This window comes from Leptomonas pyrrhocoris (genome assembly GCF_001293395.1).
Source record: "Leptomonas pyrrhocoris isolate H10 chromosome Unknown, whole genome shotgun sequence".
NCBI classification, from domain to species: Eukaryota; Euglenozoa; class Kinetoplastea; order Trypanosomatida; family Trypanosomatidae; genus Leptomonas; species Leptomonas pyrrhocoris.
The window spans coordinates 1,151,085-1,178,789 of NW_015438359.1; the positions used below are offsets into that span (position 1 = coordinate 1,151,085).

At 58.3% G+C, this 27,705-nt stretch overlaps 8 protein-coding genes across 14 annotated transcripts; all 8 read right to left on the minus strand.

Moving 5' to 3' along the window:
• Nucleotides 1-211: 211 nt before the first annotated feature.
• ABB37_02186 (putative mitochondrial hypothetical protein) lies at nt 212-1,202 on the minus strand (the record flags this gene model as incomplete). The annotated part of the gene is made up of 1 exon (XM_015799037.1): nt 212-1,202. The coding sequence occupies exon 1, from the start codon at nt 1,160-1,162 to the stop codon at nt 212-214; it is 951 nt and encodes a 316-aa protein (XP_015662515.1). The 5' UTR covers nt 1,163-1,202.
• Nucleotides 1,203-2,189: 987 nt separating this feature from the next.
• On the minus strand, nt 2,190-3,715 carry ABB37_02187 (aldose 1-epimerase-like protein; the record flags this gene model as incomplete). 2 transcript variants are annotated; one of them, XM_015799039.1, is made up of 1 exon in its annotated part: nt 2,190-3,715. In XM_015799039.1, exon 1 carries the CDS (start codon nt 3,381-3,383, stop codon nt 2,190-2,192), a length of 1,194 nt encoding a protein of 397 aa, XP_015662517.1. In that variant the 5' UTR covers nt 3,384-3,715. The 2 variants fall into 2 exon arrangements, with proteins under 2 accessions (XP_015662517.1, XP_015662516.1); XM_015799038.1 differs by having other exon boundaries at nt 2,190-3,689.
• A 463-nt stretch (nt 3,716-4,178) lies between these two features.
• Nucleotides 4,179-4,712, minus strand: ABB37_02188 (hypothetical protein; the record flags this gene model as incomplete). Of its 2 annotated transcripts, none has more annotated exons than XM_015799041.1 (1): nt 4,179-4,712. In XM_015799041.1, the coding sequence occupies exon 1, from the start codon at nt 4,482-4,484 to the stop codon at nt 4,179-4,181; it is 306 nt and encodes a 101-aa protein (XP_015662519.1). In that variant the 5' UTR covers nt 4,485-4,712. The 2 variants fall into 2 exon arrangements, with proteins under 2 accessions (XP_015662519.1, XP_015662518.1); XM_015799040.1 differs by having other exon boundaries at nt 4,179-4,704.
• Nucleotides 4,713-5,231: 519 nt separating this feature from the next.
• ABB37_02189 (hypothetical protein) lies at nt 5,232-9,946 on the minus strand (the record flags this gene model as incomplete). Of its 2 annotated transcripts, none has more annotated exons than XM_015799043.1 (1): nt 5,232-9,946. In XM_015799043.1, the coding sequence occupies exon 1, from the start codon at nt 9,639-9,641 to the stop codon at nt 5,232-5,234; it is 4,410 nt and encodes a 1,469-aa protein (XP_015662521.1). In that variant the 5' UTR covers nt 9,642-9,946. The 2 variants fall into 2 exon arrangements, with proteins under 2 accessions (XP_015662521.1, XP_015662520.1); XM_015799042.1 differs by having other exon boundaries at nt 5,232-9,927.
• Nucleotides 9,947-10,624: 678 nt separating this feature from the next.
• On the minus strand, nt 10,625-17,037 carry ABB37_02190 (hypothetical protein; the record flags this gene model as incomplete). Of its 2 annotated transcripts, none has more annotated exons than XM_015799045.1 (1): nt 10,625-17,037. In XM_015799045.1, exon 1 carries the CDS (start codon nt 16,811-16,813, stop codon nt 10,625-10,627), a length of 6,189 nt encoding a protein of 2,062 aa, XP_015662523.1. In that variant the 5' UTR covers nt 16,814-17,037. The 2 variants fall into 2 exon arrangements, with proteins under 2 accessions (XP_015662523.1, XP_015662522.1); XM_015799044.1 differs by having other exon boundaries at nt 10,625-17,032.
• Nucleotides 17,038-17,934: 897 nt separating this feature from the next.
• On the minus strand, nt 17,935-22,155 carry ABB37_02191 (putative ATP-binding cassette protein subfamily G member 5; the record flags this gene model as incomplete). Its single annotated transcript, XM_015799046.1, has 1 exon — nt 17,935-22,155. Exon 1 carries the CDS (start codon nt 21,724-21,726, stop codon nt 17,935-17,937), a length of 3,792 nt encoding a protein of 1,263 aa, XP_015662524.1. The 5' UTR covers nt 21,727-22,155.
• Nucleotides 22,156-23,516: 1,361 nt separating this feature from the next.
• On the minus strand, nt 23,517-24,001 carry ABB37_02192 (putative mitochondrial cytochrome oxidase subunit X (COXX); the record flags this gene model as incomplete). Of its 3 annotated transcripts, none has more annotated exons than XM_015799049.1 (1): nt 23,517-24,001. In XM_015799049.1, exon 1 carries the CDS (start codon nt 23,874-23,876, stop codon nt 23,517-23,519), a length of 360 nt encoding a protein of 119 aa, XP_015662527.1. In that variant the 5' UTR covers nt 23,877-24,001. The 3 variants fall into 3 exon arrangements, with proteins under 3 accessions (XP_015662527.1, XP_015662526.1, XP_015662525.1); XM_015799048.1 differs by having other exon boundaries at nt 23,517-23,993; XM_015799047.1 differs by having other exon boundaries at nt 23,517-23,980.
• A 2,315-nt stretch (nt 24,002-26,316) lies between these two features.
• On the minus strand, nt 26,317-27,503 carry ABB37_02193 (putative NADP-dependent alcohol dehydrogenase; the record flags this gene model as incomplete). The annotated part of the gene is made up of 1 exon (XM_015799050.1): nt 26,317-27,503. Exon 1 carries the CDS (start codon nt 27,373-27,375, stop codon nt 26,317-26,319), a length of 1,059 nt encoding a protein of 352 aa, XP_015662528.1. The 5' UTR covers nt 27,376-27,503.
• Between the last annotated feature and the right edge of the window lie 202 nt (nt 27,504-27,705).

The window sequence follows — 27,705 nt, forward strand, 5'->3', positions numbered from 1 at the left end:
GAGGTTCGTCTTCCTTCGTCTGCTGGAGGAAATACGAGTTAAAGCTTTGCAGTCTGTGACAGGCGGGAAATCAACATCACCAACGACAAGCCGAAGCAGCGGGGTGCGCAGAGGGGCGATAGTGTGCCCAAGGAAAAAGAAGAAACTCAACTGTGACAAGTTCGTCCCACCAACACGAACAGAAGCGAGCAGCAGCGTTCATTTCACACATTTAATGGGCAGGGACGACTTCGGCACCCAACTCGCTGAGGCGCACGGAGGCGGCCGCCAACGTGCACGGGTAGGCGCGCCCGTACCGCGTCTCATCTACCGGCGGAAACCACTGCCGCACATCAGCGGCGTGGCGGTGCACAAGACGGAGATCGAAGGCGGGGTTTAGCGTCAAGTAGTGGTGCTGCTGGAGCTCGTGCAGAACGACGTTCTCCGCTTTGTACCCATTCTGCGCGTGGTCTACGCGGGTAATGAAAGACACCGGCACGGGCGGCACAAACACAAAGGCATCGTGCGAGCCGCGGTAGTCGTAGAGAAAGGGCGCGTCGCCAACGTTGTCGCTCTCGTAGCGGGTCAGCGCCAGAGCGAGCTTCACTTTGTTGCCTGCGTGTGGTAGAAGCGACGAAGTCGCCGGTGACTTTACTGTTGCGGTGGATGCGGGTGCACCTTCGTCTTCTGTTCTCGCTGTCCAATGAACTTTTTTCTGCTGATTTACACGCGCAGCCGCGTCCTGGAAAAGCTGCTGGACACCGCTCACGTTAAAGTGGTGTGGGGACAAGTACACGTCGGCGTTGCACACCATTGTCAGGCGCTGAACAGCGAGTTGGTTCGCGTGACGGAAGAAGGCCGCGTAGGTCGGCATGCCTCCTCCAAGGCGAACAATGGGTACAATAGGGGCGGCAGAGCACCGTCGGCGCACATCTGGCGCGCAGGCCGCACGGCTTAATTTGCTGTGTTGATCCTCGAGCAGTAAGTGCTGCACAAGATGCCGATATGCTTCAGTGCCTTCGACAAGTAAATGGATCGCGGCCACGCCGGGATGGTCTCGATTGTAGCGCAGGCAGTCTAGATACTCCGCCTGACGTGCTTGTTGATGCTGCTGGATGTCACCGCCGAGAGCTATGGTGCCGCGCAGCTTGCGTACGATGAAGTAGGATGAGACGATGTTCATGGCAGGACATAGCGTAGTGTAATGTATCCCCTTGGATTCCTATAAGGTAACGATGAAGTGAGAAGGAGGGGGAGAGGGAGAGGAACAATCGAGAGCACAAGAGAAAAAATGAAACAAGCCGGCGACGTCGCTACAGCTGCAGGGAGAGAAAAAAAGGGGCAGCCCTTTAACGGGTGAATAACTGTGGCCAACGAGGCACGCCATGCGAACACACACACACACACACACACAAGTCACTCACACCGCGCTAAGATCCTCGCCTTGGCTTTCGTTTTTGCGGCTGTAATAATGTTTTCCCAGCAACATCAGTTCTCTTTTTTTTTTTAACCCGTTGTTGCTGCTCTTGTTATGGAAGTCGTGCTCAAACAGCGGTAACAAGCCATACACTTTTTCGTTCATTGCAAGGAGAGTAGTATCAGCAAAAACAGCGACAGCAAAGAACGATCGGCAACGTCCGCGTGTGCAAACCACACCTACGCCCGCACACGCGAGGAAAGGGAACGGCAAAGAAGAATAACGGGCGATAAAGTACTCAAGGAGAAGAAAAGAAAAAAGGGAAAAGGAAAAGAAAAGAGCAAAGAGATAACGCAGCGAAGGGATGCCTCAACAAACGCCACCCCAGTTGTTGGCGGCGCACAGAGGAGAGGTACGGAAAGGAAAGCAACACAGGAAATAAAAGACACGGAGGGATCTCGATCGGCACATAAGTAAAGGTGAAGATCGACGCATCCTTCACGGTGGAGTTTTTCCGCACGAGTCATACAACAGCAGCGGCAACAACGAAAAGCTCTGCAGACACACACACACACACACACACACACACAAACACACACCATTTGCACACCTGCGACTGGACTCGTTTCAGCCGCTTGCCTTCTCCGCCTCCAATTCCTTAGAAACAAAAAAACAAAAAACAAAGGCAGAAACCGTATAAAATGTGAAACGGAAAGAAGTACGCTGCTTCAGGCCGCGCAGAGCCACAACCAAAAACACATGTTCTCGTCCATCTGAAATAACGCCACACGCCTCAGCGCTGGTGGTGTTGCTTCTCCTCCTGCGTGTAGTCCGCCTTCATAAACTGGAACTCGTGCGTGGTCGTCTCGTTATACGCCTCCGCCTTCTTCAGCACCGTCGACGGGAAGGCCGGCACATTCGGGCTGTTGGGAAAGTACTGGCACTCCAGCGCGATGGCGCCGTGCTGGGCAAAGCGCTTGCCCGCCGTGCCATCCGCGTCGGGAGGGAAGTGGTTCGCCGTGTAGACGATGACGGCCGGGTTGGTTGTGCACACCCGCATGCGCAGCTTCGTGGCCGGGCTGTACAGCAGCGCCGCCTCACGCAGGGTCGAGTCCCACGTCTCGAGCGCCACCGGATCGTCGTAGCCGCCCCCCTCGCGCCCGCTAACCTTGGTCGCCTCCATCCCTTCTGCGAGACAGCGCCATTCGGAGTAGTCGTGCGGCGTGCCTTCGACCGGCCGCATGTCTCCATTCGGTATCAGCTCATCATCCGTGTCAGCGAAGTACTTGGAGTTGAGCTGGAGGTAGTGATTAGCGATGGGCTTGGCCACGGGCGCAACCGCATCGGGCGTGTCCGGACGCGGCAGGCCGTTCAAGTTCCAGTAGACGTGGTTCGTCAGGTTGATCACCGTCATGTCCACCGGCGTGTTGTCCGCCAGCGAGGCCTGAAAGACGTACTTCAGCGTCGGCACCGGCGCGGACTTGATAATGCTGTACGTGGCCGTCACGAAGATCTCACCCGGGAAGCCCTGGTCCATGTGCGGAGAGACGAGGTGGAAGGCCACCCCGGTCTCGTCCTCGCCGTCGGACAGGAGGTACTTCCACTCCTTGTTGTTGAAGCCGACGGGGCCACCGTGCAGGTTGTGCTTGCCACAGTTCTTCGCCAGGGTGTAGTGGCTGTTCTTGAGCGCAAACTCACCATTGGCGATGCGGCCGGCGTAGCGGCCAATCGTGGAGCCGATGCAGGTGTCGGGGTGCAGTGCCTCCGCGGGGTTCGTGTAGCCGACACACACGTCGATCCACTGCGGCTCCGCGCCGGCGGGGGTGCGGGGGTCACGCACCTGCACCGAGTTTAGCGAGGCACCGTGCGACAGCAGCTGCACCCGCAAGCTTTCAGAGGTCAGTTTGATGAGCGAGGTTGTGCCAAACGGCTCGGCGACGGCGCCGCAGGCAGTCGCTTCCGCGGTCACGGGGGATGAGTGCGACATCTCTCTCTCTCTCTCTCTCTCTATATATATATATATATATATAGTTCTGCTTGTTGAGGGAGAGAAGTAGTTGCTGTGGTGAATAGATGTCTTTTTCTTTTTTTGCTCTCTAGATGGCAGATTTTTCGATGTTAGCCGTACGCGTGTGGGGTGCGAACGGTGCGTACGCGTATACGAGCACACAACGCAGAAATAAAAAAGAGGGAGGCAAAACAACACAGAAGAAAACAAATAAATAAATATATATGAGATAAAATGGACGGTAAAAGCGCTTCAGAACACACACACACACACACAACAAAAGACTTCACGCGAGTACGGCGTTCCCAAACTTGCGGAAGCCACGATGAAGAGAACGGCGCCGCGACGCACCACAAGTGAGGAGGAAAGGAAAAAGCGAGGGAGATAAATAAAGGAGGGGGGAGGGCCGTTGGTAGATTGTCAGCGTGACAGGAGAGAACCATCATGATGGCACTAAACAGCAGCAAGGAAATGTGCCAGCGATCAGCGATGCGCGGGGACACGAAAAGAGAAACAAAAGCTGAGGTTTTTGGAAAGAAGGAATAGAGAACGAGTGTTTTTCTTCCTCATTTGGTGTTGACTTCAGTCGCCGTGAGAACCTCTCCCCAAAAGCCCGAAAAGTTTCTTCTTGGGTTGATACGTGTAAGTGCAGCGCACGACATCATGGTAGCGGAAAGAAAGCAGTTCGAAGTCGCCAGTTATGAGAAGTGGCGGCAAACGCAACGTGGAGGAGGCGATGATAGTAATCACAATAAAAAGAGCGTGTTTTCTCCTTCACTCGTCTTCCGCCTCATGCGCTTGGTCCAGCGAGACAACCAGTGTCACCTCCTTCACGTGCATCAACACCATTCGTAGTTGCAGCATCGCTGTGGTGGCTTCGCAGAAGGTGCTGTACGCCTTCTGCTCCGAAGCGCCTAGCTGGGACAGCAGCTGCGCCGCCAGTGCTGCTCGCGAGTCATTTGAGGCGGCGCACCACACCGTGCTGCTAGAGTCGTGAGGTGCAGCATCGCTCGTCGTAGATTCCTCGCACGACGAAGAATAGGACTCGTCTGGGTAAGGAGAGGATGGGCGGCAACGCATATCTGCCCTGCAGCCTTCAGTGACGAAGGAGCGATCCACGTTCATGGATCAAATGCGTTCTGTGAAACGGACTACTACTACAAGCACCTTGGTGGGGATTGCTGAGGTGTCTCCAGGTGGAAAGCTCGGCTTGTATTCCTTTTTGGTCTCGTTCGATATGCCCGCGTGCAGTTGTGTTGAGGCACGCGCAACTTCATCTGCCTGTGAGAAGTTGTTGACCTCAACAGCTGAAAAGACCACAGTCAGGAAAGAAGAAGAAGATCCAACGGTAGCAGGTTTCTCAGCCGTACAGCAGCCCACGAAGTCACACATCATATCGGCGAGTTCTCACCGAGTTTATATTTCTTGTCTAACCTGAAGGACTCATTCCTTCGTGCAGTCAACGATGAACATCATCTTGGCAGTGAAAGGTTTTCTTTATAAATGAAGAACGTTGTGGCAGCGCCACATGTCACGTCGGAGGTTCCTTCTTTCCCTCTCTCCCCTTCCTACTGGGAAAATGCTTGTTGTTCAGGAAAGCACCGCGACTTCTTCCTCGAAGGTAAAAAGCAAAGGAAAAAAGAATGGAGAATAAATGAAACAAATAAAACGTGAAAATAAGTTTATCAGCAGAGCGGAGGCGGGGCGGGGGGGGGGGGGAGGGGGACAGCACGCGTGTCAACGCTGCTGCTGTGATAAAAAAAAGTGCTCGCGTAGTCAACGAAGCATTAACCCCTTTTGACAGAGTTAGATATATATATCCTTTGTTTAAGCAAAACAGACGTGCTCCAACTGCGGTAGAATGGAGCACCATCCGGTTTCTGCGGCGTCAGACGCGCCGCGAATCCCACCGCACAGTCGCATTGTCACGATCACGCGCTGGACAAGGTCTACGGCAGCTCGAGTGCGACGCTCCGCCTCGCGCCACTGTCCCGCGAAAGATTCGGCCGTCCTGCCCCCGAGCCCGAGGGAGAGCTGACCAAACACGAGATGCACAAGGCACAGCAGGGTGCTCTCGGTGAGGCAAGCGTCCCCTCCTCCACGCGCTTGCGCAGGTGCTGTCGAGACTGCCGGCGACCTTGTTCGAGATTTCCGAGAAGAACAACAGCGAGGCTCCATACCGAATCCGGCAAAGACCACCGCGGCGCAGACCAGCCGCCGCCGCTGCGGCACCGTCAAGTAGGGCATGCGGCGCGGCTCCACATCGAGTGGGATAGGCTGCTCTGCGGGCCCGTCGGCGCGTTCACTGGAGGACTGTGGTAGGGAGGAAGGAGCGTGAGGAACGTGCAGCTCATCCGGTAACCACAGCGTGGCTGACGTCGATGCCACAGGGGCAAGCACCTCCCAGATTTCCGCGTCTTCACCTCCCTCGTAGGCGTCCGCGGCGGCGCCAGATAGCGGCACATTCGCCCTCGCTGCCCACGGCAAGAGGAGCTGCAAGAGCAGCTCGACGGGTGATTGCTGGGCGTGGCGCCCCTTCGCCTCCTCCTCTTCTTCCACAGCTTCCGCACAGGCGGCGGCAACACGCTCGACGACGGCGATGGCGGAAGCCTCATTGCCGCCGCCGTCCATGTAGGCCACCGCGGCGTGCCCGCATAGCTGCTCCCAGAAGCAGTGCATCGGAAAGTCACGAAGATGGTGGACATCGCACGGTGGAAACCGCCGCGCTCGCAGCTCCGTCGTGCTGTCCAAACTCTGGCACAGCTGCATGACGTACGCCACCGTGGCAAGCTCCTCCAGCAGCGGCAGAGGCATGACGCACAGGGCGGTGGAGAGGAGATCAGAGGCGGGCGGCAGAAAGCAAAGCGGCCCCTCCTCCGTGGGGGCTCCTCTCGTGGCCCACCCGTCCGTCAGGGCGATGGTGCGCAGCAGGTCGTGTGCGAAGCCTTCGGCAAAGCAGGCTTGGCGCTGCAACCACCAATCCAGCCTGCGCTGACGGTGCCGCCAGGCGAGCATTACGCTGCGCCAGGTGAAGACCATCGTCAGCACCAGCCCTACCCCGTCGACGATGATGCTTCGGCGAGGAAAGAAGGTCACCGGCGCCACGCTGAACAGTCCCGAAAGAGATACAACGCAGGCGACGAGCAAGAGAAACGCGCGTGACGTTGAGCCGCGACCATCCGCGGCCTCCGCTGCCCGACAGGCCAGAGCAAGTCGCACCTTACAGCGATGTGCAGCCGCGGCGGCCACCACCGTCTCCCTCTGCAGCGCCCAGGCGGAGTAGAGCCACGCGGGGGACACCGTGGCCAGTCGCGTCGCCTGTGATTGGATCAGGCGATACTGCACGTCTAACGTGGCCGCAGCGGCACCCCGTCTGCGACCTACAGCGCGCGTCAGCAGCAGCACCAGTGCCAAAACCCCAAGTTGACTTAACGAACGCTGCAGCGTTAACAGGTCCACCGTCAAAATGCCGACCACGCTGTGCCGTGGTGCGAGGGGCCCTCCATCGGCACCCCACCCCGGCAGCCAGTCCAGCTCAACGCAGCGGACAACGCAGTACAGCAGAGGACCGAGAGCGGTGGTGACGAGGAGGGCGGTGACAAAGAGACATGAAGTGACGCCGTCGGTCCTGGGAGATGAATTCCACGCTGTGCGAGACGGTGGCTGCTGCTGCTGCTGCTGCCACGGCGACCACCGTGGGATGGGAAAGAACTGCAACACGGCGGCGGGTAGGCTGCCGTGACGGCCTGATGTGTCATCCGACGTAGACGCCGGCGCCGGCGCTGGACATTCGCGGTGCTGGCCGCTGAGAGCGACGCTGAAGTTTACATCCACTGCGCTGCGCACGACGCGTTCAGCTTCGCGGCTGCGCAACGTGAGGAGAACATCGAGCGTGTCCGCTGCCACTGAGGTGGTGTTGGTAGCTGTGCTCGGTGAACTGCGTGCGGTGACTGGATGAACTCGCAGGATAGCGTGGCGCAGGCCGCGGTCGAGCAGACAACGGCCGATCCAGCTGCACTGGCGGGGAAGTATTTCCATTTCTTTTTCCTCTCTGCTATTCGGATGTTGCTTTCTCGAGGTCTTGGCAACATCGGCAGGCGCCGCCGTCATGCGCAGTCGTGACCGTAGCACGACTTCGATCAGCTGCGTGTCACACAGGCCCGGCGCCACTTCACGTGCACGTTGGTAAAAACACAGCTGCCGCATAAAGTTCTGCAGGCGGATATAAAACTGCACGCGGCGCAGACTCGCTCGTACGGCGGGGGACACGCGCCCTGGCGGCAACACATCGTCCTTCCATTGCGTGCTGCATTGATTTGTATCTGTTTCTTCATAGACGTCAGTGGAGCGCAGCGTCGCACACAGCAGCGATAGGAAGTTCTGCGTTTCCGAGTGGCCCCCCTCTTCAGTCCGTAGGGCGGCCATGGCGGATGCGCGCTCGTCCAGAAGCCGCTGCAGAACGTCGCAGCCGCACACAAACGCGTCCTTCGTAATAAACGGCGGCACCTCGGCGACGGAGCTAAACTCCACCGAGGCGGCGGTGGAAGACGCCGCCTCCATCGATTGCTCGAGCCGCGTTGTCTGCCACATCACCGTCGCTTCCCTGTGCTTGCTGTCTTTTACATCCTCGCCCGGAGAGACTTGTTTCTTCTTTCCATCGCGGAGCGGCAACACATGCGGTAGTGACGCCGGGCCGTAAACGTCGTGGGACGAATACGCAACGGACGACGCCAGAGAAGCGTTATGCTGCGGTGTTGGCTGTGCAAACGAGCGCGACGTCGTCCTTGACGCGGCGCGAGTCTTCGTATTTGACTGTGCCTCTGACGGCGCGGACACCACGTCTAGCAGGGTCGGGACGCCACCCAACGCCGCCGTCCAGGTGAGCTGCTCGTCGCAGCCGAGCACGCCAACATAAAAAAACCACGAGCACAGCTCCGAGGCAAAGCGAGCAAGTGCAATCGCAGAAGAAGATCCACACGCGGCACAGGGCGGCGCCGTGTCGAGCGAGGCAAGCGCCTCATCGTCCCCCAGGACGGCTCGCATCTGTGCCACCGTAACAGGCATGACGAGGGATGCGTGCGTGGCGAGAAAAGGCAGCACGTGTCGGTGCAGAGACCACAGAGAGTCCTTGCAGGAGCCGTACGACAGCGCCATAAAGAGCCGGCGCCGTTCCTCGTCGTTGCAAGGGGGTAGCTGACAGAGGTGCGGCGTTGGCGGACAGGCAGGGAAGCAACTGCTGGCTGCTGCCGATGCGTCGCCTGTTCGATGTGCGGCCAAGAAATACCGTGCAAGGACCTCTCCTTCCTCCATCGTCTTTTGATTTCTTTGCGCTGAAGGGGAAGGCTGCTTCCGCGTTTGAGAAGGTGGCACACGAGCTGCTCGGTGTGATTTCGTAGCAAAAGAAGATATGGCAGCAGCAGGAGCCTTAGCGCCCGTCTCGCGCTCAGGCGCGCTGCTTTTCGTGGTTGTTCTCTCCTCCTTCGTCGTTGGCGGCGGTGCACTCTTGTTTCTATCCGCGGCGTCTCTGGATGAAGCCACCGCAACACCGGCAAAGGGCTCATTTGCACCGGTGCGGACGCCGTGTCCGGCCTGGTGCGCGGCAGGCGCAGGCGAAGTTACCGATGGCTGGACAGAGACACCACCATCCTTCTCATTTTCCGAAGATGGCGACTGCTGGGGGGCTGTCGTGTGCGCAGTTGACGGTCTCTTCAGCGAAAGCGGCGGTGCCGTTGGCATGGGTGGCGCAATATAGGTGATGGAGTTCACTACGGGCACGGTTGCAGGCTGTGCCGGCGGGGCTTCCGCTGCCCTCTCCGCACGCAGCGGCTTCTTGCGCGTGAGGGGTGTTGATCGCAGCCGCGTTCGAGCAGTTGCTGTTGCCGCAGGTGTGAGAGCCGCGGTGCGATCGCGTGCCGAACGTGGTGTCGAATTGTTCGCCGAGCGCTGCACCGGGGTGGAGGCTGGCCTGTCACGATGTGATGAGACGGTGGTTGAGGCCTTGGAAGCGCGGCCGCTAAGGGGCGTACTCGGGCGACTGCTCCACGTCTTGATCGTACTGGAGCCGGCGGAGCGCGGCAGCTGTGGTCGGGGGGAGGTTGCAGGGTAGTGAGGCTGCTCAGATGAGCGCGCAACGTGGAGAGGAGCTGTTCTTGGGGCGGCAGTTTGGGTGCGGCTGCTACGGTGTTGGGCGCCACCTGTGCCAGCGGAATCGTCACGAGGAATGCTGTGGGGGTGCATGGCTCTCACGTTTGAAGGGAGGTGCAACACCTCAAAACAACTGTAATAAAGAGATAGCGAGAATTAGAAATGGATAAAGATTTCAGTGTTGGCGAGTACTGAGACATGTAGCCGGTCTGACGTGTGTACGGGGGCCGCTGCGAGTAAAGGCTCGATGTGTGTGTGCGTGTGCGCGTGTGTGCGTGTGTGCGTGTGTGTATAGGAGTGTGTATAGAAAGAAATAGGATATGGTAATCAGAGGGGTAATGGGTATAAATGCTCTTGAAAGGTACGTATGAATGTCCTCTGTGTATGTGTGCGTACGCTCAGGTGGACCACCGTGAGGAGTGGTAATTGAGGAGAGGCAGAGGAGAGGCGAGGCAGTGGCCAATGAGAGGGATAAAGGCTCATTTCATCCGCACGTGCGCCGTTTAGGCGGAGTTCATGTGAGCGAAAACGCCAAAGAGAAGAGGGGCGGGGGGAGGAACGACAGAGCTCAGCCCGCACGCAAGCTCCTCTCCGTACGCGCCCCAATTCGGCAGCCGCGCGTCAGCTCCATTGCGGGAAACTGCACCTTCCCGCGAGTCAGAGAACCACAACAATAAAATGTGTTTCGTGTTTCAGTTTGCACTTCAAAACGCTCATGCATGTGTGTGCGTGTGCGAGGTTCCAACAACAGCGGTTTCCTGAGTAGAAACATGGTAGAAAATGTGTTGTGCAACATGAGAAAGGGAAACAGGAGACGTCGCATACACACACACAGTACGCACTCTTCGTAATTTACATGGATAATAACATGGAGATCCTCTCGCTCACGCCTCATTAAGAGAGAGAAAAAAAGAAAAAGAGATTCCAATACGCAAGCAATGACAGCTATAGCTACATAACACGGGACTAAAAGGCGCAAGGAAAAAACTTGAAGTGGAATTCATGCTACAAAAAAAACCCGTAAAAGCGACCAAGAACAACAACAGCTACGATGGGAAGAGAACCGTGAGCGGGGTTCAACTCGCCGCAGCTCTCGACGTTGACGCCGCCGAGTTGGGCTTGAGCGGACGCCTGACGACTGACTTCTTCCGCGACCTCGTAGAGCTTGCCACGTTTCCTTTGCTTCTTCGCGTGTCGCGGCCGCGCCGAAAAGATGCCGTCACGTTGATGCGCGTACGCCGTGCCGCGTTGGCGGACGTGTGCTTCACGTCCACCACCCCTTCACCACCCTTCTCATCAATCGCCTTGCCTTTTGTCACAATGAAGTGCGTCGTCGCCTGTCGGTGCGTGTGCTTCGCCGCCTCCACGCTCTCGTGCACGGTATTCAGAAAGGCTGCGGTATGATCCTCGCGGCACTCGTCAAACATGTTCGCCGCCTTCACGCTCAGAGCGACGACCATGGCACGCCACCACGGATCAAAGACGATGGGTACGGCGGCGGCCTCCATGTCAACAGTAATGCGCTCCGCCCCGGCACGGATCATGTGGATCGGGTGCGCCGGGCCAACAGGGCGGCGAATGCCGGGGACTAACGGCACCGGCCGCTGCGAGTCGGCGAAGCCGTTGGTAAGGAATGTGAATTGGCGCAGCAGCCGGCGTGACTCATTCTCCCAGTGATGCGCCAAGGCAGCGGTAGCGGCAGCGATGGTGGTCGTCGTGGTGATGGTGGCGGTCAGGGCATTTCCGGTGGTCATCGCGGGGGCGTTGCTGCCGCCGTTGCGGAGCAGAAGGGCACCCCCACCCCCACCAACGATGCCGTTGTTGCTGATGCCGATGGCACCTTTGAGCGGAGGGGCGCTGCTCGGGTTCATTTGCAGCAGCGGCACAATCGAATTGACGTCGACCATCGGCGTCTCTCCCTGTCGCGAGACGAGGCTGCTCAGCAGCTCCAGCGCCGTGCCCTCCGCCACCGGCCGCATCAGCACCTGCCCAAAGGCGGGGCTGTTCTCAAAGATGTTCTGCATGACGTGCGAGGCGGTGCGGGGGTGCAGCAGCACCCCGTTGAGGCACGCGGAGAAGAGCGAAGAAAACCCCGTAGCGCCGGGCGGGGTCGTGTGCCCATCGCGTCGGGTGAAGTTGAATGCGCCCGTCTGCAGCGCACGCGCCACCATCGGGTGCGTTCCCGTAACGACATCGTAGAGCTTCTCGATGCAGCCCGCCGCCATCGTCGGCAGCACGTCGAACTCCGCCACGACGACGTTTTCGCTCTCGTCCGCGGCGGTCACTTTGCAGAAGAGGTTCAGCGCCTGCACCGCAGAGAGGCCCTCCGTTATCGCCTGTTGAACGGCCGCCGAGGTGAAGGAGTTGCCCTCGACGGAGGGTAGACGCAGCCCCGTCGCCATGGTGGCTGCTGCTCTGGCTTTTGAGGACGTCTCACTCGCACCTCCGATGTTCGAATCGCGACCGCTGCCCTCCATATCCCGCTCGCCCTCCGGATCGCTGCACGTGAGGCCGAGCTCCTCATTCAGAAACTGCATGACGGGAGAGATGTCCAACCAACCCGCGTCGCTCACCACGACGTAGGGGTGCTGCTGCTGCTGCGCGAGGGCCGCCACGACGGGGTCTTCGCCCACCCCGCTCCCGCTCGCCACGGAGGGGAGGGAGTCCGCCCGCATATTACCAACAAAGGAGATCGATGCGACACGTTGATTCAGACGGGAGAGGGAGCGTGGACGGCGCACCGGCGACTGCAGAGCCTCGCCATCGCCAGCGGCGGTGAACTCGGCCGGCCGGCCGCCACTCTTACTCCCGCCACTCCCAACCCGACCCCCGGCAGTCGCCGCTATCGGCGGCAACGTCTGCCGCTCCGTCGGGGCGGAGCCCACACGACCGCCATCGCCGTCGCACACCGGGGCCTCTGCGACGTCGGAGAAGGTGAGCGGCGCACCCGCCGCCAGCTGTGGCGGTCCGCCAGCAAATGGATTCAGCGGAGAGATCGGTGGTTCCTTGAAGGCGACGTCGCGGTTCGTGTCGGCGGGGAAGGCCTCAAAGACGGGCTGCCTCGGCTGGCCCCACCCTGGAAGCCGGTCGTCCGAACCGACCAGGTCAGCCGCGTCGCCGCGGTGGAGCACAAAGGACGGCCGGCCGCCCCCTGCGCTGAGCGGCTCCGGTGCATCGAGACTCAGCTTGGAGGATAATCTCGCCTGCCTGCCGACAACCGAGCTGCGGGGGAGGAACTTCAGGCTCGTGTCCGCGAGTGCTGGCGTGGTCGGGGGCGACGCCATCGCCTTCAGTCGCACCAGCGCTCCGGTGGCGACGTCGTAAATGCCGGTGAGGTACGGCGGCAGGGTCAGCACGTTTGTCGGCCGCACACGACTGTCCGCCGACTTGCTCGCCTTGCGACGCGATGCCCGGGAATAGGAGCTGGCCTTCTGCTTCCCACCTCCGCCACCCGAGCTGTCCGTCGGTTTGCTGCTGTTGCTCAACCTCCGCGGCGCTTGCGCTGCCAAACTCGAAAAGGACATCCTGTCCTGCTCCACGAAGGGGGCGTGCAGCAACACTTTCAGGTAGCGTGCCAGGGCGTCGACGTTCCAGCGCAGGTGCAGCGGGGAGTCGGGAGCGAGGTAGCCCAGCGCTACGGCGTTGTTCAGCGCGGGCAGGATCCAGCAGTCAAAGAGGATAAACTTTGCGAGACGGTGGTGCTCGATGGTTTGAATCAGCCGCTTCAGTGACACCGCCGCCGCGGCCGGAGAGGCGCGCTCTGCTTTCTGCTGTGCCTGTCGGTTTCCGCTGCCGCCGGCGCTGTTGGCGGATGTAACAGATCGGAAAGGATCGGTGGAGTCCGCCTGGCGGCGACGCAGGTTGGCGTGGTAGCGCTGCTTACACACTCGCAGTCGCTCCTCCACCTGCCGGACCGGTGAGACATCGGTGGTGCTCGTGCGATTGCCCCCTTGCGGACCGGTGGGCTTTTTGCCGGTCCCGTACCCGCCCGCCGCCGGGACTCCGCTGCTGCGGTAGCCGTGGTGCTGGCGGGTGTCATTCGCACCTCCCGTGCTGAACACGCCGGCCCCAACGCCCCCGCTGCCGCTGCCCTCCAACAGGAAGAGGTGCACCGTTGTGACAAACTGGGTGAGGAGAACGGAGATACCGTGCGGCAGCCGCCCAGCCGAGCGCTTACCATGCAGTGCCTCAAAGAACTCCGTGATGGCGTAGAGGATGTCTTGGCAGATGACAGCCTCGAAGTGCCCCAAGCCCTCCAAGAACTCCTGTCGCGCCGCCTCCATGTCAGACCCGGTGTCGACCCGGGGAGCCGGTGAGGACGACGACGCTGCCACGGCGGCGGCAGGGACCGTGAAGGACGTTCTGGGAAGCCGGCGAGCGTTGCCCCGGCCCCGTCCAGGTGGCGGTGATGGCGTTGCCGTGGAGGTGTTGCTATTCGTTGCCGCTGCCGCCGCCGCTGCTGCTGCTCGCCCGGCTGCGGGAAGCGTCGTTGCCGCTGTCGACGCACGCCGCTCCTCTGCCGATGACGGTGCTGGGTCCTGCAGGCGCCCCCACATGGCATCCAAATCAATCGTGTTTACGTACAGCAGTACGCTTTGCTTGCGCAGGGTGTCGAAGACGCGGTTGCACAGCTGCTTTAGCCACTGCCCGCCGTGCAGACGGAGGTACGTCGTGAGCACCACGAGCGGTGTGGCGAGACCGGTGAAGGAGTCGGCCGACAGCATCGGCGAGGCGGACGCCGTGGCCGTAGCGCTCAACGAGGTGCGCGAGGAATCAGCCCGCGGGAAGGCCACCAAGTGGGCCTTTTTGTTCTGCGACTGCGACTGGCCCCGCACGAGAGAACTGCGCTGCATCCAGAGCGGCTTGCGGTGTGCCTCGAGCAGCTCCACCGCCTCCACAAACGACGCGACTGCGTTGTACAACGGCTCCTTCCCCGGAAGGTAGCGCCCCTCGCTGGGTGACGGTGACGGTGACGCTGGACGCTGCAGGATGGTGGAGGGCCGCTGCGCGGAAGAGGCAGGAGGGGGAGAGCGGGTGCCTTTGCCATCTGCACCGGCCACGTTGCCTGCACTGACGTTCCCCTCATCGACGCTGAAAGTCGGACAGAGCAACTCCTGGTCGACCGGCACGTTGGTGTTCGCGGTGGCGGTGTCCACGAACCAGTAGACCAGCTCAAACAGGTCATTCACGTCCTTCTCCGTGACGCGTTGCGGCTCCAAGAAGCCGGCCGGTATCGCGGCCGGCGACAGTGCTGAGGTGACGAGCTCGTCTTGCTTGAAAAGCCGTTGCCCATCGTCTTCCTGCGCCGTTCTGCTCTGCCCCGTGCCCGTTGACCCCGTGAATCGGGTCTCGTCGTTATTGGGGCCATCCAGCTCTGCATTTGTGCTCGCCACCCCGTCGTCGTCGTCCGTGTCGTGGAGGTTTTTCTGTGTTGTTTCCTTTGAATCAAACGGCGTTGTTGCGGCCGTCGAGCGCGGTGTGGAGGACGCCGCAGGAGCGCCGGCGTTTTGCACCTCCATCCCGGGCAGGTCAAACCCGCTCTGACGCAGCAGCGCCTCTCGGCTGATAAACCGGTATGCCGTGACCACGTCCAACGCGGTGTCGGTCAAGAAGTCCAAGACACGCCGCAGCATCGTCAGCGTCGCCCGGGAGGAGCTTTGCTCGAAGGCCAAGATGATGTTCTCCGTCATCTCCTGCATCGCGGTCAGCGGGCACATGGAGCGCTGCAGCTCCACAACGCGGCTCATGTTGCGGGCGGTGGTGAGCAGCTGGCTTGCGTCCTGCAGCGACATCGACTCCGCCTTCGTCTGCGCGCAGAGGCGAGTGTGGGTATGCGCGTGGACGTACAGGAGATGCATCTGGACAAAGATCGCCGTTACCTGGGCGTAGTTGTAGCTGTGGTCATGCAGGAGAAAGAAGGAAAATGGCGCCGTGCTCCAGCGCTGGCGGTGCTCGTAGGCCTCCCGCCACGTCCCGTATTGGCTGTACAAAGGCAGGCCCACCATATCCGCCGGCGCCGTCTTGGCGGCGCGACTGCCCCCACGCAGCTGCGCCCGTCGCGCGGCTTGAAATTGGTCCTTGGCGCGCTGCACCGCCGCCGCCGGTGCGATCACCACAAAAAACGGCGAGAAGCTTTCCAGGGTGCACTGCAGCGCCTCTTCCTGCGTGCGCGCGGGTGAGGAGGAAAATGCAAAACTGCTGTTCTCGATGGAGACGCCCCGCTTCGGGGAGGCGGTCGGTGTGGCGAAGGCGGAGGCGGAAACGAACGAGGGCCCGCGGGCGACGACGTCGAGGAGGCGCTGACGCAGCTGCGTAGCGCTTTGATAGTGATCCACCGTCTGCCGGTGCAGCCACGCCATGAGCCGGTTGTCCATCAGCATCGTCCACGTCTCGTGGTGCAGGCGCACGATGGCGTCGTGCACGCCGTGCGGGTTGTCGTTGAAGTCAGTGCGCGGCATGGACGCGAGGAACGGGTAGCGGCCGAGGGTGAGCCGGCCAGATGCGTTGTGTGGGTCATGCCCGGTGCTGTCCAGCGCGCTCGACTGCGGCAGCGCGCGACGTCGTCGAGATGCGAGAAGCGCGTTACCGTTGCTGTTGAGGGTGTCGTCGGCGATGCGACTGCTGCCAGAGGTACCGCCAAGGGGTCCGGTGTTTGGGTTGCCGTCCAACTCCCCCGCTTCCCCGTCGTCGCTATCCCCCGCAACCCCATCAAAGTCGTCGTCTTCGTGCTTCCACAGAAAACCAAAAAACTTTGTGGAGAAGGCGTCGTTGACGTCGAAGAAGTCGTCCTTGCGCAGAGCCGCCCCGCGGATGGGGCGTCGACTACCGTTGGAGCGTTTGGAAGATCCCCGTTGTTGCTGCTGCTGCTGTTGCTGGGGTGTTGTGGAGCTACGACGCGTAAATAGGTCTAACAAGAAGAATTGATCGCCCACGGTGCCGCGGGTGTGCGTGCCGGAGGAGCCGTTGGGGCTGCCGGACTGAAAGCTGGCATCCTTCCCAGTTGCGTTTGGGGACATGAGGGACAGGCTCGCCCGGTGCTCCTCGTCGCCGTCACTGAAGTCGTCGGAGTCGCTCTCGCTAAAAGGCTGGGCCAGCTGCGCCACCTGCCGCCGTAAAGGGTAGATGCCGTCTGCCGTAGTGGTGGGATCTTTTGGGATGGGTGGGGCGTAGGTGCAGCAGCCGAACTCCTTCAAATACAGATTCCGCCATTGGTACTCGTTGCTCAGCGCCGCAGCGAAGACTTGCTCATCAATTGGGTTCGACATGACGGTGTGTGTGTGTGTACTATTGTTGCTCTCGTTTGTGTGGTTCAGTGGGTTGGGGCCAACGCGTCTCTTCCGCTGCAGCTCGTCGTGATTGCAGTGGGACGTAAAGGGATGGTGTGAGGAGACTCTTTCGTGCTTCCCTCGCTCTCCTCGTATCCGCTGAGAGGCGGTGTTGTCGGGATAGCGGAACACAAAAGACGCGCTCTTTTGTTGTCGCCCTTGACTATTGAAATGATCACCCAGTTGACGAACACCATCGTCAACATTAGAAATGAAGAAGAAATGAAGAAGACGAGAGTTAGAGAAATCATACTAATAATAATAATAATAATAATAATAACAGTAGTAGACGCGGCTCCTCGCAAGTGCAAATGAGATGCGTCATTCGCAATCGCTCTCTTTCCCACCAACCGATTAAGGGGACGCCTGCGTGGGAAGGTAATCTTCCTCTGCCCCGCTGCCCCAACGCACTCACCGATGCATTACACATCTTGAGAGCCGTATCAAGGATTTCCTTTGTCGTCGGTGTTGACGTGGCTCTTTAACCACTTACGCCTGCAACCGATGCTGCTCGCACACACGCGTTGTGCGCCATCAAAAGCAAATATTTTTCTGCTCTTGACGTTGTCTTGTACAACCAGGGGACAGCGAACCTCTGCGAAACGAGTGCAGCAACAAATAACAGCATAATGCAAACACTGACAAACGAAGGAGAGACAGAGAGATAGACACACACATTTGGAGAGGGCAGGCACTCTAAGCAACAAAAGAAATAGTAGCAACAATACTCTCAGGAATAAAAATAATAATAATAATAATAAGACCCAAAGAACGAGTGTATAAACACCCGCGAATGTGCTGGAAGAGCAATACTAATACTAACAGCGCAAGCGCAAACTAGCGAACAGTTCCGGCGCAACAACTACAATGCAAAAGAAGATGCATTGATGAGTTTCTTTCGGCCTATCACGGACCCCACAACAAGAAGCTCCCTCGAAGCCCGCCGGTAATGCGTGCCTTTTCACTTCCCTTTCTCCCTCGTTGGACCCATCATCGTCCAGAAGCAAATGAAACCGAAAATAGAAACGGAAGAGGACACGCAACGTACTGCACCAAGGCGTTTAGCGCACCAGCTTCGAGCACGTGGAGAGCAGCACCCACGCAAGACCCACGAAGAACAAGCAGTACACCGCCAGCTGCATCACGTCCGCGTTAAACCGCTCCGGCTTCAGCCCTACATTGGCGAGGTACTGTCGGCACATAATCTCAATGCTGGCCGAGGACTGCTTGCCGGTCTCATCGGTCGGCGAAAAGACGCAGCGCTGCTCGTTCAACTCATTCACCATCAGTGGCTCGAAGGCTAAGAAGAAGGGCGAGAGGGACTTGAAGGCCCGCAGCGAGGTGGGGATTGTCTCGGACTGCACCAAGGCACCGCCGAAGACGAAGTTCCACAGAATAAAGACGCTGCTCAGCAGCGCGGCCGCGCCGAAGGAGCCGCTCACGATGCCGATGCATAGGATCATCATCGTAATGCAGATCGAGAAGAGCACGATGATGAGGATGAAGTAGAAGAAGTGGATCCCAGCATCCACGCGGAAGCCCATGGGGAAGTAAATGACGGAGGCGAGCACCATGGCGGGGACAATGCGCAGTGGAATGATGTCGACGACGATCTTCGAAATCAAGTAGGGCCACGTCGTGTAGAAGCCGTTCTCCCGCTCCACGTTGAAGAGCTTCCGCTCGAGTATCAGCTGCTCTAGGCAGCTCAGCGAGACGAAGGACGTGACCAGCAAGAGGAAGGAAACGCTACCGGCGCGGTTGAGCGACCCGGGCAGGTCCAGCGCCTGCTGGTGGTACAGGACGCACATGAGGGTGGCTAGGCACGCCACCACGGCCGAGTGGCACATGACCAAATGGAAAGACCCGACGAGGCACGTGAGGGAGCGGGAGATGAGCAGGTGCAGTTGCTGGTACGTGTTCGCGTAGTACATGCGGAAGCCGAAGGTCGTGGAGAGGATGTCCTCCCCCGTCACAACGTCACCAGCGTAGAGGTCGGTGCGGCTGGCTGAGCGGGAAGGGGTGCGCGGTGATGCGGAGCCAGGCGTGCGACAGGGCGGAACCGTCGTCGCGGCGTTTGGCGACACGCCCCCTTGTGCACCACGCAGTCCGTTCTCATTGTTGACATTGTTGGTTGCGTTTTCCAACGCGTCCTCCTCCTGCAGCTCTGCGCGGACGGCATCGTCGAGCATCTCCTCCACCTTCATCACGTACTCCGCCTGGTTGTTGTGTGACTCCTTCCGCGGCACATCGCGGGTGTGGCCGAAGGCGGCAGTGACGCGTTGCTCGATGGTGGCCGCGGCGGCGGCAGCGGAGCCGCAGTAGATGCTCATGCCTCGCGAGAGCAGGAGGACTTTGTCGAAGAGCTCGTAAATCTCCTGCGAGGGCTGGTGAATGCTGAAGATGACGATAGGCCGGAAGGCGAAGTAGTGCGGGGCGTAGACACGCATTGGTGAGTCCTTGGCGAGCTCGACCACGGCTTCAATCACGCGCTTCGCACTGACCGTGTCGAGGCCGCTCGTCGGCTCGTCCAGGTACAGAATGCGCGGGTTGGCCAGCAACTCGACCGCGATGGAGACGCGCCGCTTCTCGCCGCCGCTGATGCCGCGTGTTGTGTCGCCGCCGATCAGCGTCTGCGCGCAGTGCTGCAGCTTCAGTGTCTCGATGATTCGGCGCACAACGCGGCGCACGGTGTTGGGCGACAGCGCCGTCGGCAGCTTCAGCTTTGCCGCGTAGAAGATCGTCTGCTCCACCGTCAGCGAGGGCAGCAGGGTGTCCTCCTGGGAGACGTAGCCGACGATGTTGCGGTACTGCGCTGCGTGGGCGCCGGTGGTGTGGATCGCCGTTCCGTTAAGCGCGATGCTGCCGCCCACAACGCCCGACTTGGCTCGGGCGGACAGCAGGTCGAGCAGCGTTGTCTTGCCCGCGCCAGACGGGCCCATGATGGCGAGAACGTCGCCGGAGTGCACCGTGAAGTTGATGCGGTGCAGAATATCCCGACGCGCCATCTCATCCGCAGCGCCAAAGAGGGGGGTGTTCAGCGTGTACCGCAGCTCCGACACCCGCAGTTCCAGCGGGGCGGCGGTGAGGCGGCGCAGGCGGTCGATCTGCGCGCACTCCTCCGGTGTCAGCGCGGAGGCCTGCTCGTAGACGCTGGCGCGGACGGAGACGGTGCTGTCAGCGCGGCGGCTGCCCCGCGTGGCAGAGGAGGCACGACGAGGCAGCAGCGCCACGCGCTCCGCGTGCGGCGCAGACGGCGTGGAGTCCGCACTCCCACCGCCGCCCAGCAACGCCGTGCCCTCCTCCGCTTCATCGTCGTTCGTACGACCGCTATCCGCAGCGTTGGCTCTCGTGTCGGCCGGCCCGCCGCCCAGCAACGAAACGCTGTTGTCGTCCACCACGGTGCGGCCCATCGAGCGGCCATTGAAGCGACCGGTGGTGGTGGTGGTGGTGGTGTTGCCCTCCTCATCGTAGGGCGTGCTGACGTGAAAGGTCACGAGAAACTCCTTTCCCCGCTCGTGGGAGATGGAGCGGGTGTACTTGTAATGGATGCCGACCGCGCCGGCGACGAGTAGCACCAGAAGGCAGAGCAATATGCCCAAATTCTGCCGTGCGAGAACGCTCACGCCACCACCGCCGTCGTCATCGCCGCCGCCGGACGGTGTGTCGGGGAAGAGATCGGGGTCGACGCACTCCGAGGCCCGGCAGTCTGCTTGAAAGACGATATCCAAATCGGACAGCGTCAGCTCGCACTGCGACGCGTGTTGGCCGCAGGTGAGGCGGATGCTGTTCTGGATGGCCGCCAACACTGCTTTCACGTCGCGTGACTGCGAGCAGATGGGATCGTAGACTGACGGCGGGTCCTCGGCGCAGGCGCACTCCGTCTTCTTGCAGTCGTAGATGGAAGTCTGCAACGCGGTGGAGAAGGACACCATGCTGAGGATCATCAGCGCGATGTACACCAGCACCGTCACGGTGATGAGAGAGGCCATGCGGATGGTGATGGTCTTGGTCCGACGTGGGCCGAGAATGTGAGTGAAACAACCAAGCAGCGCGAGCAGGGCGCACTCCACGACGAGGGCTACCTGCCCCGACGTCTTGGCGGCTCGAAAGAAGCGCTGGCGCAGTGTGTTGTTGTTCATCGAGTCCGGGTCGGTGGGGGCCTCGCCGAAGCGTTGTGTGCACTGTCGCGCGTCGCAGCGGAAGAAGGGGTCGATGTAGCTGTGGTTCGGTTCCATGCGGTAGATGGCCATGTTGCACACGCCGGTGTTGTTCTTGCTGAAGGCCGAGCCGTCCGGCGTCGAGCAGTTCAGCAGTATTTCAGCCGTGATGTTCCGCTTCCCACCCATAAGTCGGAGGAAGAAGTCGTTTTGTAAGGTGCACTGGAACTGCTTGTTGTTGCCGCGGATGGCCAGGGAATTGTCGCACACCGCCTTCGCACCAGCGTACTGCCTACACGCCACGTTGTTCTGACACAGCTGGCAGCTCATCCCTCTAAAGTCATGCTGATCGCAGTGATCGCAGTACTTGTTGGCCTCGTTTACAGGGAGGACGCGATGCGCGCCTTTACCCCCGACGGAGTTCGGACACTGACGCTGCGAGCAGTTGGCGGAGGTGTAGTAGAGAGGACAGGTGCAGTGTTCACCGTCCCACACACCGCCGTTGAAGCACTTGGCGCACGCGCTGTCGGAGCTGGCGGCGTTGAGGCCGCTGAGGTCGGCAGCAGTCCATTTGTCCGTTTCATCGAAGGTATGGTGTGTGGCGGCGGTGAGCGCGCACACGGCATCAACAAGGAGCGCGACAAACACCAGCGCTAACGCGAGAAGGCGAACGCATCGGGGTACCCTCGACATCATTTTTAAAGAAGGTTTCCTTCTTGAGAATCAGGAAAGGTCGCTAAGGTCTGCTCTCTGGAAGCAAACCCATGCAGCAGAGAAGAAAAAAAAAAGGTGCTACGACGGGACGCGTGTCGCACTCGTTATTCCCCGATCCTCGGATGCAACAACGTGGTGATGGCGTGGGCGTGCAGGCACCACAGGCAGTCACACACACACACGCACACGATCACACAGACACACACACACACTGCTGAGCAACCGCAGCAAATGAGAAGTTGTTAGGCGGACTGCTCACGGCCGAGGTAGTCCACAAAAACGAAAAGCGAGAAGTATAAATGAGGTAGGGAGCAGAAGACATAAAGAGCAAGAACGAAAAGACGAAGAAGAGCGGTCACTACGTGGTGGCTATGTACGGCGCTTTCTTGATGGCTCGACAGACATGTCCGCTTGTTTGCGTTGTTGATGTAAACGTGAATGTACCGCGTTTTTGGAACGGTGATCGTAAAGCGTAGTCAGAGAGGTGGAAAGGAGCATGGGAGACGGGAATGGGTAGCTGCTAGGAAAAAGAAAGAGAAAAGAAAAACATGCACGACGTAGCGCAGCATATGGGTTCGTTGCGGAGTGCCGCACTTACAGCGTGTGGTGGCATCGTCTCAGAAAAATACCACACACCTACGTTGAAAGCGAAGTCAGATGTGACGATCCCAAACAAAGATAACGACCAGAGCGATTTCTCTTCAGATACAAAAAAAGGCACGCTGAAAAACAGGCCACCGTCTTCGCAGAAGATCGCTTCATGAGCCGCAACGCAGCACCAAGAAGAGAAACAGCGAAGAAGAGAGCTACATTGTCGGATGGGCTTTCCACCATTCATTTCGACGCAGTCTTTCCCCAAAGAGGAGGAGCTGGGTGCGATGCACTTGAAAAGGTTCGTTTCATGTTTTTTCTTCTCCCTTACGCTGTCGTTCAGTTACAGTTTTTTTTTCCGACAGAAAGCACAGCGCATTCCCTGAACAAATCAACACCAACACACAGATCACGCCCCCATTCGTAATGATAGGAGAGACATGATGCATTTACGAATAAGAAGAGAAGGAGAAAAGCAAGTAAATAAATATTAGATAATATATGCTTGTTTGGGCCGTTCTTGTTGCTTGTGGATCCACTAGAAATAATTTTAAAAAAACCGTTTTCCCTATGACGACTTCTATGGCTGCCATGCAATACGCGAACCGCCCGCCTTCTTCCAACTGCGTAAGCGTTGTGTCGCGCAACGCCTTTTATCGGGCAACGACAAAGGTACAGGGAAAAATATTTATATCTCACAGGCCAGACGCTGGTTCGCCATCGTCCATGCGCGCCATGGCAGCCGCCGTCAACCACAAAAATGCCACAAAAAAAAAATGCTATTGAACACCATCGTCTTCTTCGCCTTCTCACCTTCCTTCGTGCTTCACTGATTGCCCCACTCCGCCTACGTCTTTGGTCAGCTCGCACGTCGCCTCAGTGCAACCGCGGCGTGCCTTTTCCGGGTAAAAAAGAAAATGCCAAAGAAAGAAGAAAAGGACTTCCCAACTTCAACATGCATCAGACGAGGGCAGCAGGAGAGAGGGATAGAGGGAGAGTTGGAAACACGGGCGCGAAATAAGTCCTACAAAGAAATAAATAATAATAAAAACATATCCATCGCTATCCAGCACGTACCCGACGTAACGTGGAGGGATTCGCCTCGACATACACAGACCGTCTCCGACTAAAGGAAAAGAAGAAAAAAAAAGGAGAGAAAAGAGAAGGCGAGGTTGTCTCGCTTACCAGCCGCGGTGATACAAGTGCTCAGGGGTGCCGGTCAGCGTAAAGGTGAGGTGACGGAAGAAGTCCTGGCGGTCGCTACCCCAGAACATATGACGGCGATCCTCGGGGGTCATGCTGCGGAAGTCACCGATGGAAGGGTTCTCCTTGATGCGCACAAAGGCGAGCTCGCGCATGTACTGCAGGTCGTCAAAGCCCCACTTGCGCGCCTCCGTCCGCACGGCAAACTCCAGCGGATCGCTATCAAGGTAGTCGATCTCAATCGGCGGGGCGGAGATGGGGAAGTGGAGTTGGCGGGTCTGCTGCACCGCCGGCACGGCTGCGAATGCCGCAATGCGAGACGTGAAGCGACGCATCATCGTGGTGTAGAGTTCTCAGACGTGAGCGGAACAGCTGGGGATGTGATAGGGAGAGAGGAGAGGTGCGTGGTGGACCCCGCAGAGAAGAGCAGCGCAGGAGGGACTAACGGAAGGGACTTCGAAACTGGCGGAACGGCGAGAAACAATCGTCGCGGCGCGGTGTGTACGATGAAATAGAAAAGGGGGAGTGGAGAGGAGGGGGTTAAGAGGCGGATCAAGAGGATGAAGGAGAAGAGTACAAGGATGGAAAACAAAGACGCACACGAGACCAAAAAAAAAAATGTCGTCGTTTTGCTTCGTCCTTTGTATCCACTTCGCTAGAGTGGATGCGCCACAACTCAGCGCTTTTCGTGACGAAGCGGACGCAGCAGCGGCATCCTCACTCCAAGTTGGTGCACACCGCAACAAGGGGAAAACCAATGCGTTTCTAAAGAAAAGAGAAGAATCATCTGCTGAATCGACGACAACAGAGAAAGGAGTCGAAGTTCAGCAAACGTCCAGGTTTATCAAAGGACAGGAAACGCCCTTCTTTTCTTTCTCTCATAACAGTTTTCGTTCTTCTGCTGCTGCTGCCAAAGTGATGAACGAGTCAGATAGGGTCCATCCAATACGATCTGCCCATCTGGATATACGATGGTGCTGATCGCCTCGTAAAAAGCCAACGTCGCGACCGCAAACGACCGTAAATCATCCCGCATCAGATACCTTTTTTCCCCTTCCTTTGCGAAGAGGAAAGACGAGAAACGATACCGCTCCGACGCGCGAGACGAGCTCTCTCTCTTTATTTCTTTCTCGCGCTCTTAAAAAGCTGTTGAGCAGGCCAAAAAGAATCTCCCCCGTGCGTACATCGATGACCAACATGGATCACGCGTGGCGAACAGGGAGAGCGCGCTCGAGCGCGGCTGATACAGTCGAAAAGCGTGTGAGAACGGCAGCTCTCACACGACGATGACTTCGTTGCTTTGACACTGACAGGAAAGAAAACAGAAAACAAGACAAAAAAACAAAGGCACTTGGATAGTAGTATACATTGATCAACTGTGGTTGCCCATCAAAAATAAATAAATAAACAAATAAAGAGAAAGAGAGAGGGGAATAAGAATCTATAATCAAAGAAAAAAAAACAGAAGACTACGCGAGAAGGAAGAGCCGTGCTCGCCCACCGAACCAAGGCGGTGACTTCCTTCCCAGGACCATGGGATTCAGAAGGGGAAAAAAGGCATCATAGGCGAGTGAAATAAATCAAGAAGAATAACGGAAGAGAAAGAAAGACCCCCCCCCACACACACACACACACACGGACAAGAAAAAGACAAAAAACAAAAATGCCGCCGTGCTTCATGCGCGGACGGTCAAAATCGCACATGGAAAGCGAAAGCAGGCGTTACAGGTTAAACTAGTGTACGAAAAGAATCGTATACAGTGGTCTGTTATAGATTCCCATCGCACGTATACAAGCAGAAATAAGCCTGCTCTGTTTCTGCTGCATGAAATGAAAAAGAGAACGGAAAAAATCTAGTCGACTACTCTCAGATCAGGAAGGAAGGAAGAAAGGAGAAAGGAGAAAGAACAACAGTGCAAAACAGTGTCGTTACATCCCTGTATCGTTTTCATTTTCCTTAACGGGTAGACGGCGTTATTTTCTTTTTATATCTATTTTTGAACCAATTAGAACTTTACGAAAGGGAGTTTCTTGCAGACTCAGATCGTCTGCATTTCCACCTCGTGGGGTTGGAAAAGGGGCGGGACGGTGGGAAAAAAGAAAACAGCCTTTCCTGGAAAAAGGTCGACTGGAGGGGAGAGAAGGAGAAAGGGAAAGTATACAACATGAAGCTTTCGATTCATCTCCCGGCGATTTTTTCCTGGCGCAAGCTCTCAGAAAACAAAACGGAACAACTAGAGAGAAAATGCTCACGACGCCGACCGCGACGAGTGGCAGACAACAACGCGATACACTTCACAACACTTTTCTGCTTGGATGTAAGAAGGTGTAGAAGGCCACTGAAATGAGGTGAGGTCGGTATCAAAAACAAAAAAATAAAAGAAGAAGAGAGGCGAAGTCCGCGAGAAAAGCAGAGATGCAGTGCACGTGAGCGATCTGCGTCGCATATAAGAAAGCAAGGTATGGCCTGTGCAGCTCAACGGACACTTCACCGCTGTTCCCAACCTCGTCATGCCTCACCCGCACAACGCGATTACCTTCCAAATGAAAGTCGTCTGCGCTCGCATTACAAAGAAAGACACTTTAAAAATAATAAAATAACAAAATAAACACTGGCAAAAGTGGAGAAGACAGAAAAGAAAAGAAAAAGAAAGAAATGAAAAACACTGTTTGACCCGGTGCGTGGAACCGAGTGGTTTGGCACGAAAAGGCTTCTGTGTGTGCTTGTCGTGTTTATGTAGATACAAAGAGGGAAGCTCGTGCCTTGCAGAATACCTCCTACTCCGTCGTGAGAGAGGCAAGGTCAATCACGAAACGGAAGTGCACGTCGCTCTTCAGTATGCGCTCGTACGCCTCATTGACGTAGTCGATGTTGATCTTCTCCACCGTGGCGGTGATGTTGTGCTTGCCGCAAAAGTCCAACATCTCCTGCGTCTCGGGGATCCCGGCGATGAGCGAGCCACCGACGCACTGGCGGCAGGCGATGAGGAGGCTCGTATTGACGGCCGGGTGCGCGTGATCGGGGATGCCCACCAGCGCCAGCTTGCCGTCAATGTCCAGGGCGCCCAGGTGGGGGTGGAGGTCGTGGGCGATGCCCAGCGTGTCCACCATCAGGTCCAGCTTGCCCCGCGCGGCCGTCATCTCCTCCGCGTTCGTCGTGTTCACCCAGTGGTCCGCCCCCAGCTTTTTAGCCGCCGCGACCTTATTCGGAGAGTGGGTGAACACCGTCACCGCGGCCCCCATCGCGTGCGCCAGCTGCACCGCGACGTGGCCCAGGCCGCCCAGACCCGCCACCCCGACACGCGTGCCCTGCGTCACGCCCCAGTACTTCAGCACTGCGTAAGTCGTCGCACCGGCACACAGCAGCGGGGTAGCGCGGCAGAGGTCGAGGTTGTCGGGGATGCGCAGCACGAAGTGCTCCCGCACTACCACGTGATCGGCGTAGCCGCCGTAGAGCGGCGTCTTCTTGTCCTGCGCCAGACTGTTGTACGTGAAGGAGGCGCCGCCGCAGCAGTAATTCTCCAGGCCACGCTCGCACTGGCGGCACTGCATGCAGGAGTCCACCATGCAGCCCACGCCGACGGTGTCGCCCACCTTGTACTTGGTGACAAGCGGGCCCACCATGGCCACGTGGCCCGCGATCTCGTGACCCGGCACCATCGGGAAGATGGCGACAGGCCATTCACCCCGCGCCTGGTGCACGTCACTGTGGCACACACCGCAGTACGCGATCTTGATGCTCACATCCTCGTCGCCAACGTCGCGGCGCTCAAACTGGAAGGGCTCCAGACGTGCCTTGGGTGTGAGAGCGGCCCATCCGTGCGCTTGGGACGGCATCTTTTCAGGTCTATGTATGTGTGTAGATGCGTATATACGTATAGAGGTATGCAGGTTGGTGTTGTTGCCTCTGCGTTGATGGCGTATGCGTGCAGTGGAGGGTCGAAGCGTTTCGGGTTGGTGTTGTCTGCGTGGCGTTAAGAGGGCGGTAGAGAGGGAGGAGAAAGGAGAGAGTGGCGGACAGGTTTGCTGGTTGCCAAAGGACATGCGCCGCGGCGTGCACGAGCCGTTCCTTCTCCTTTATTATTGTTACTATTATTATCACGATGAGGAGATTGGGGGAATAGCAGAGCACTCGGTCATTGAATGTCTGTGATTTGGCATGATCGC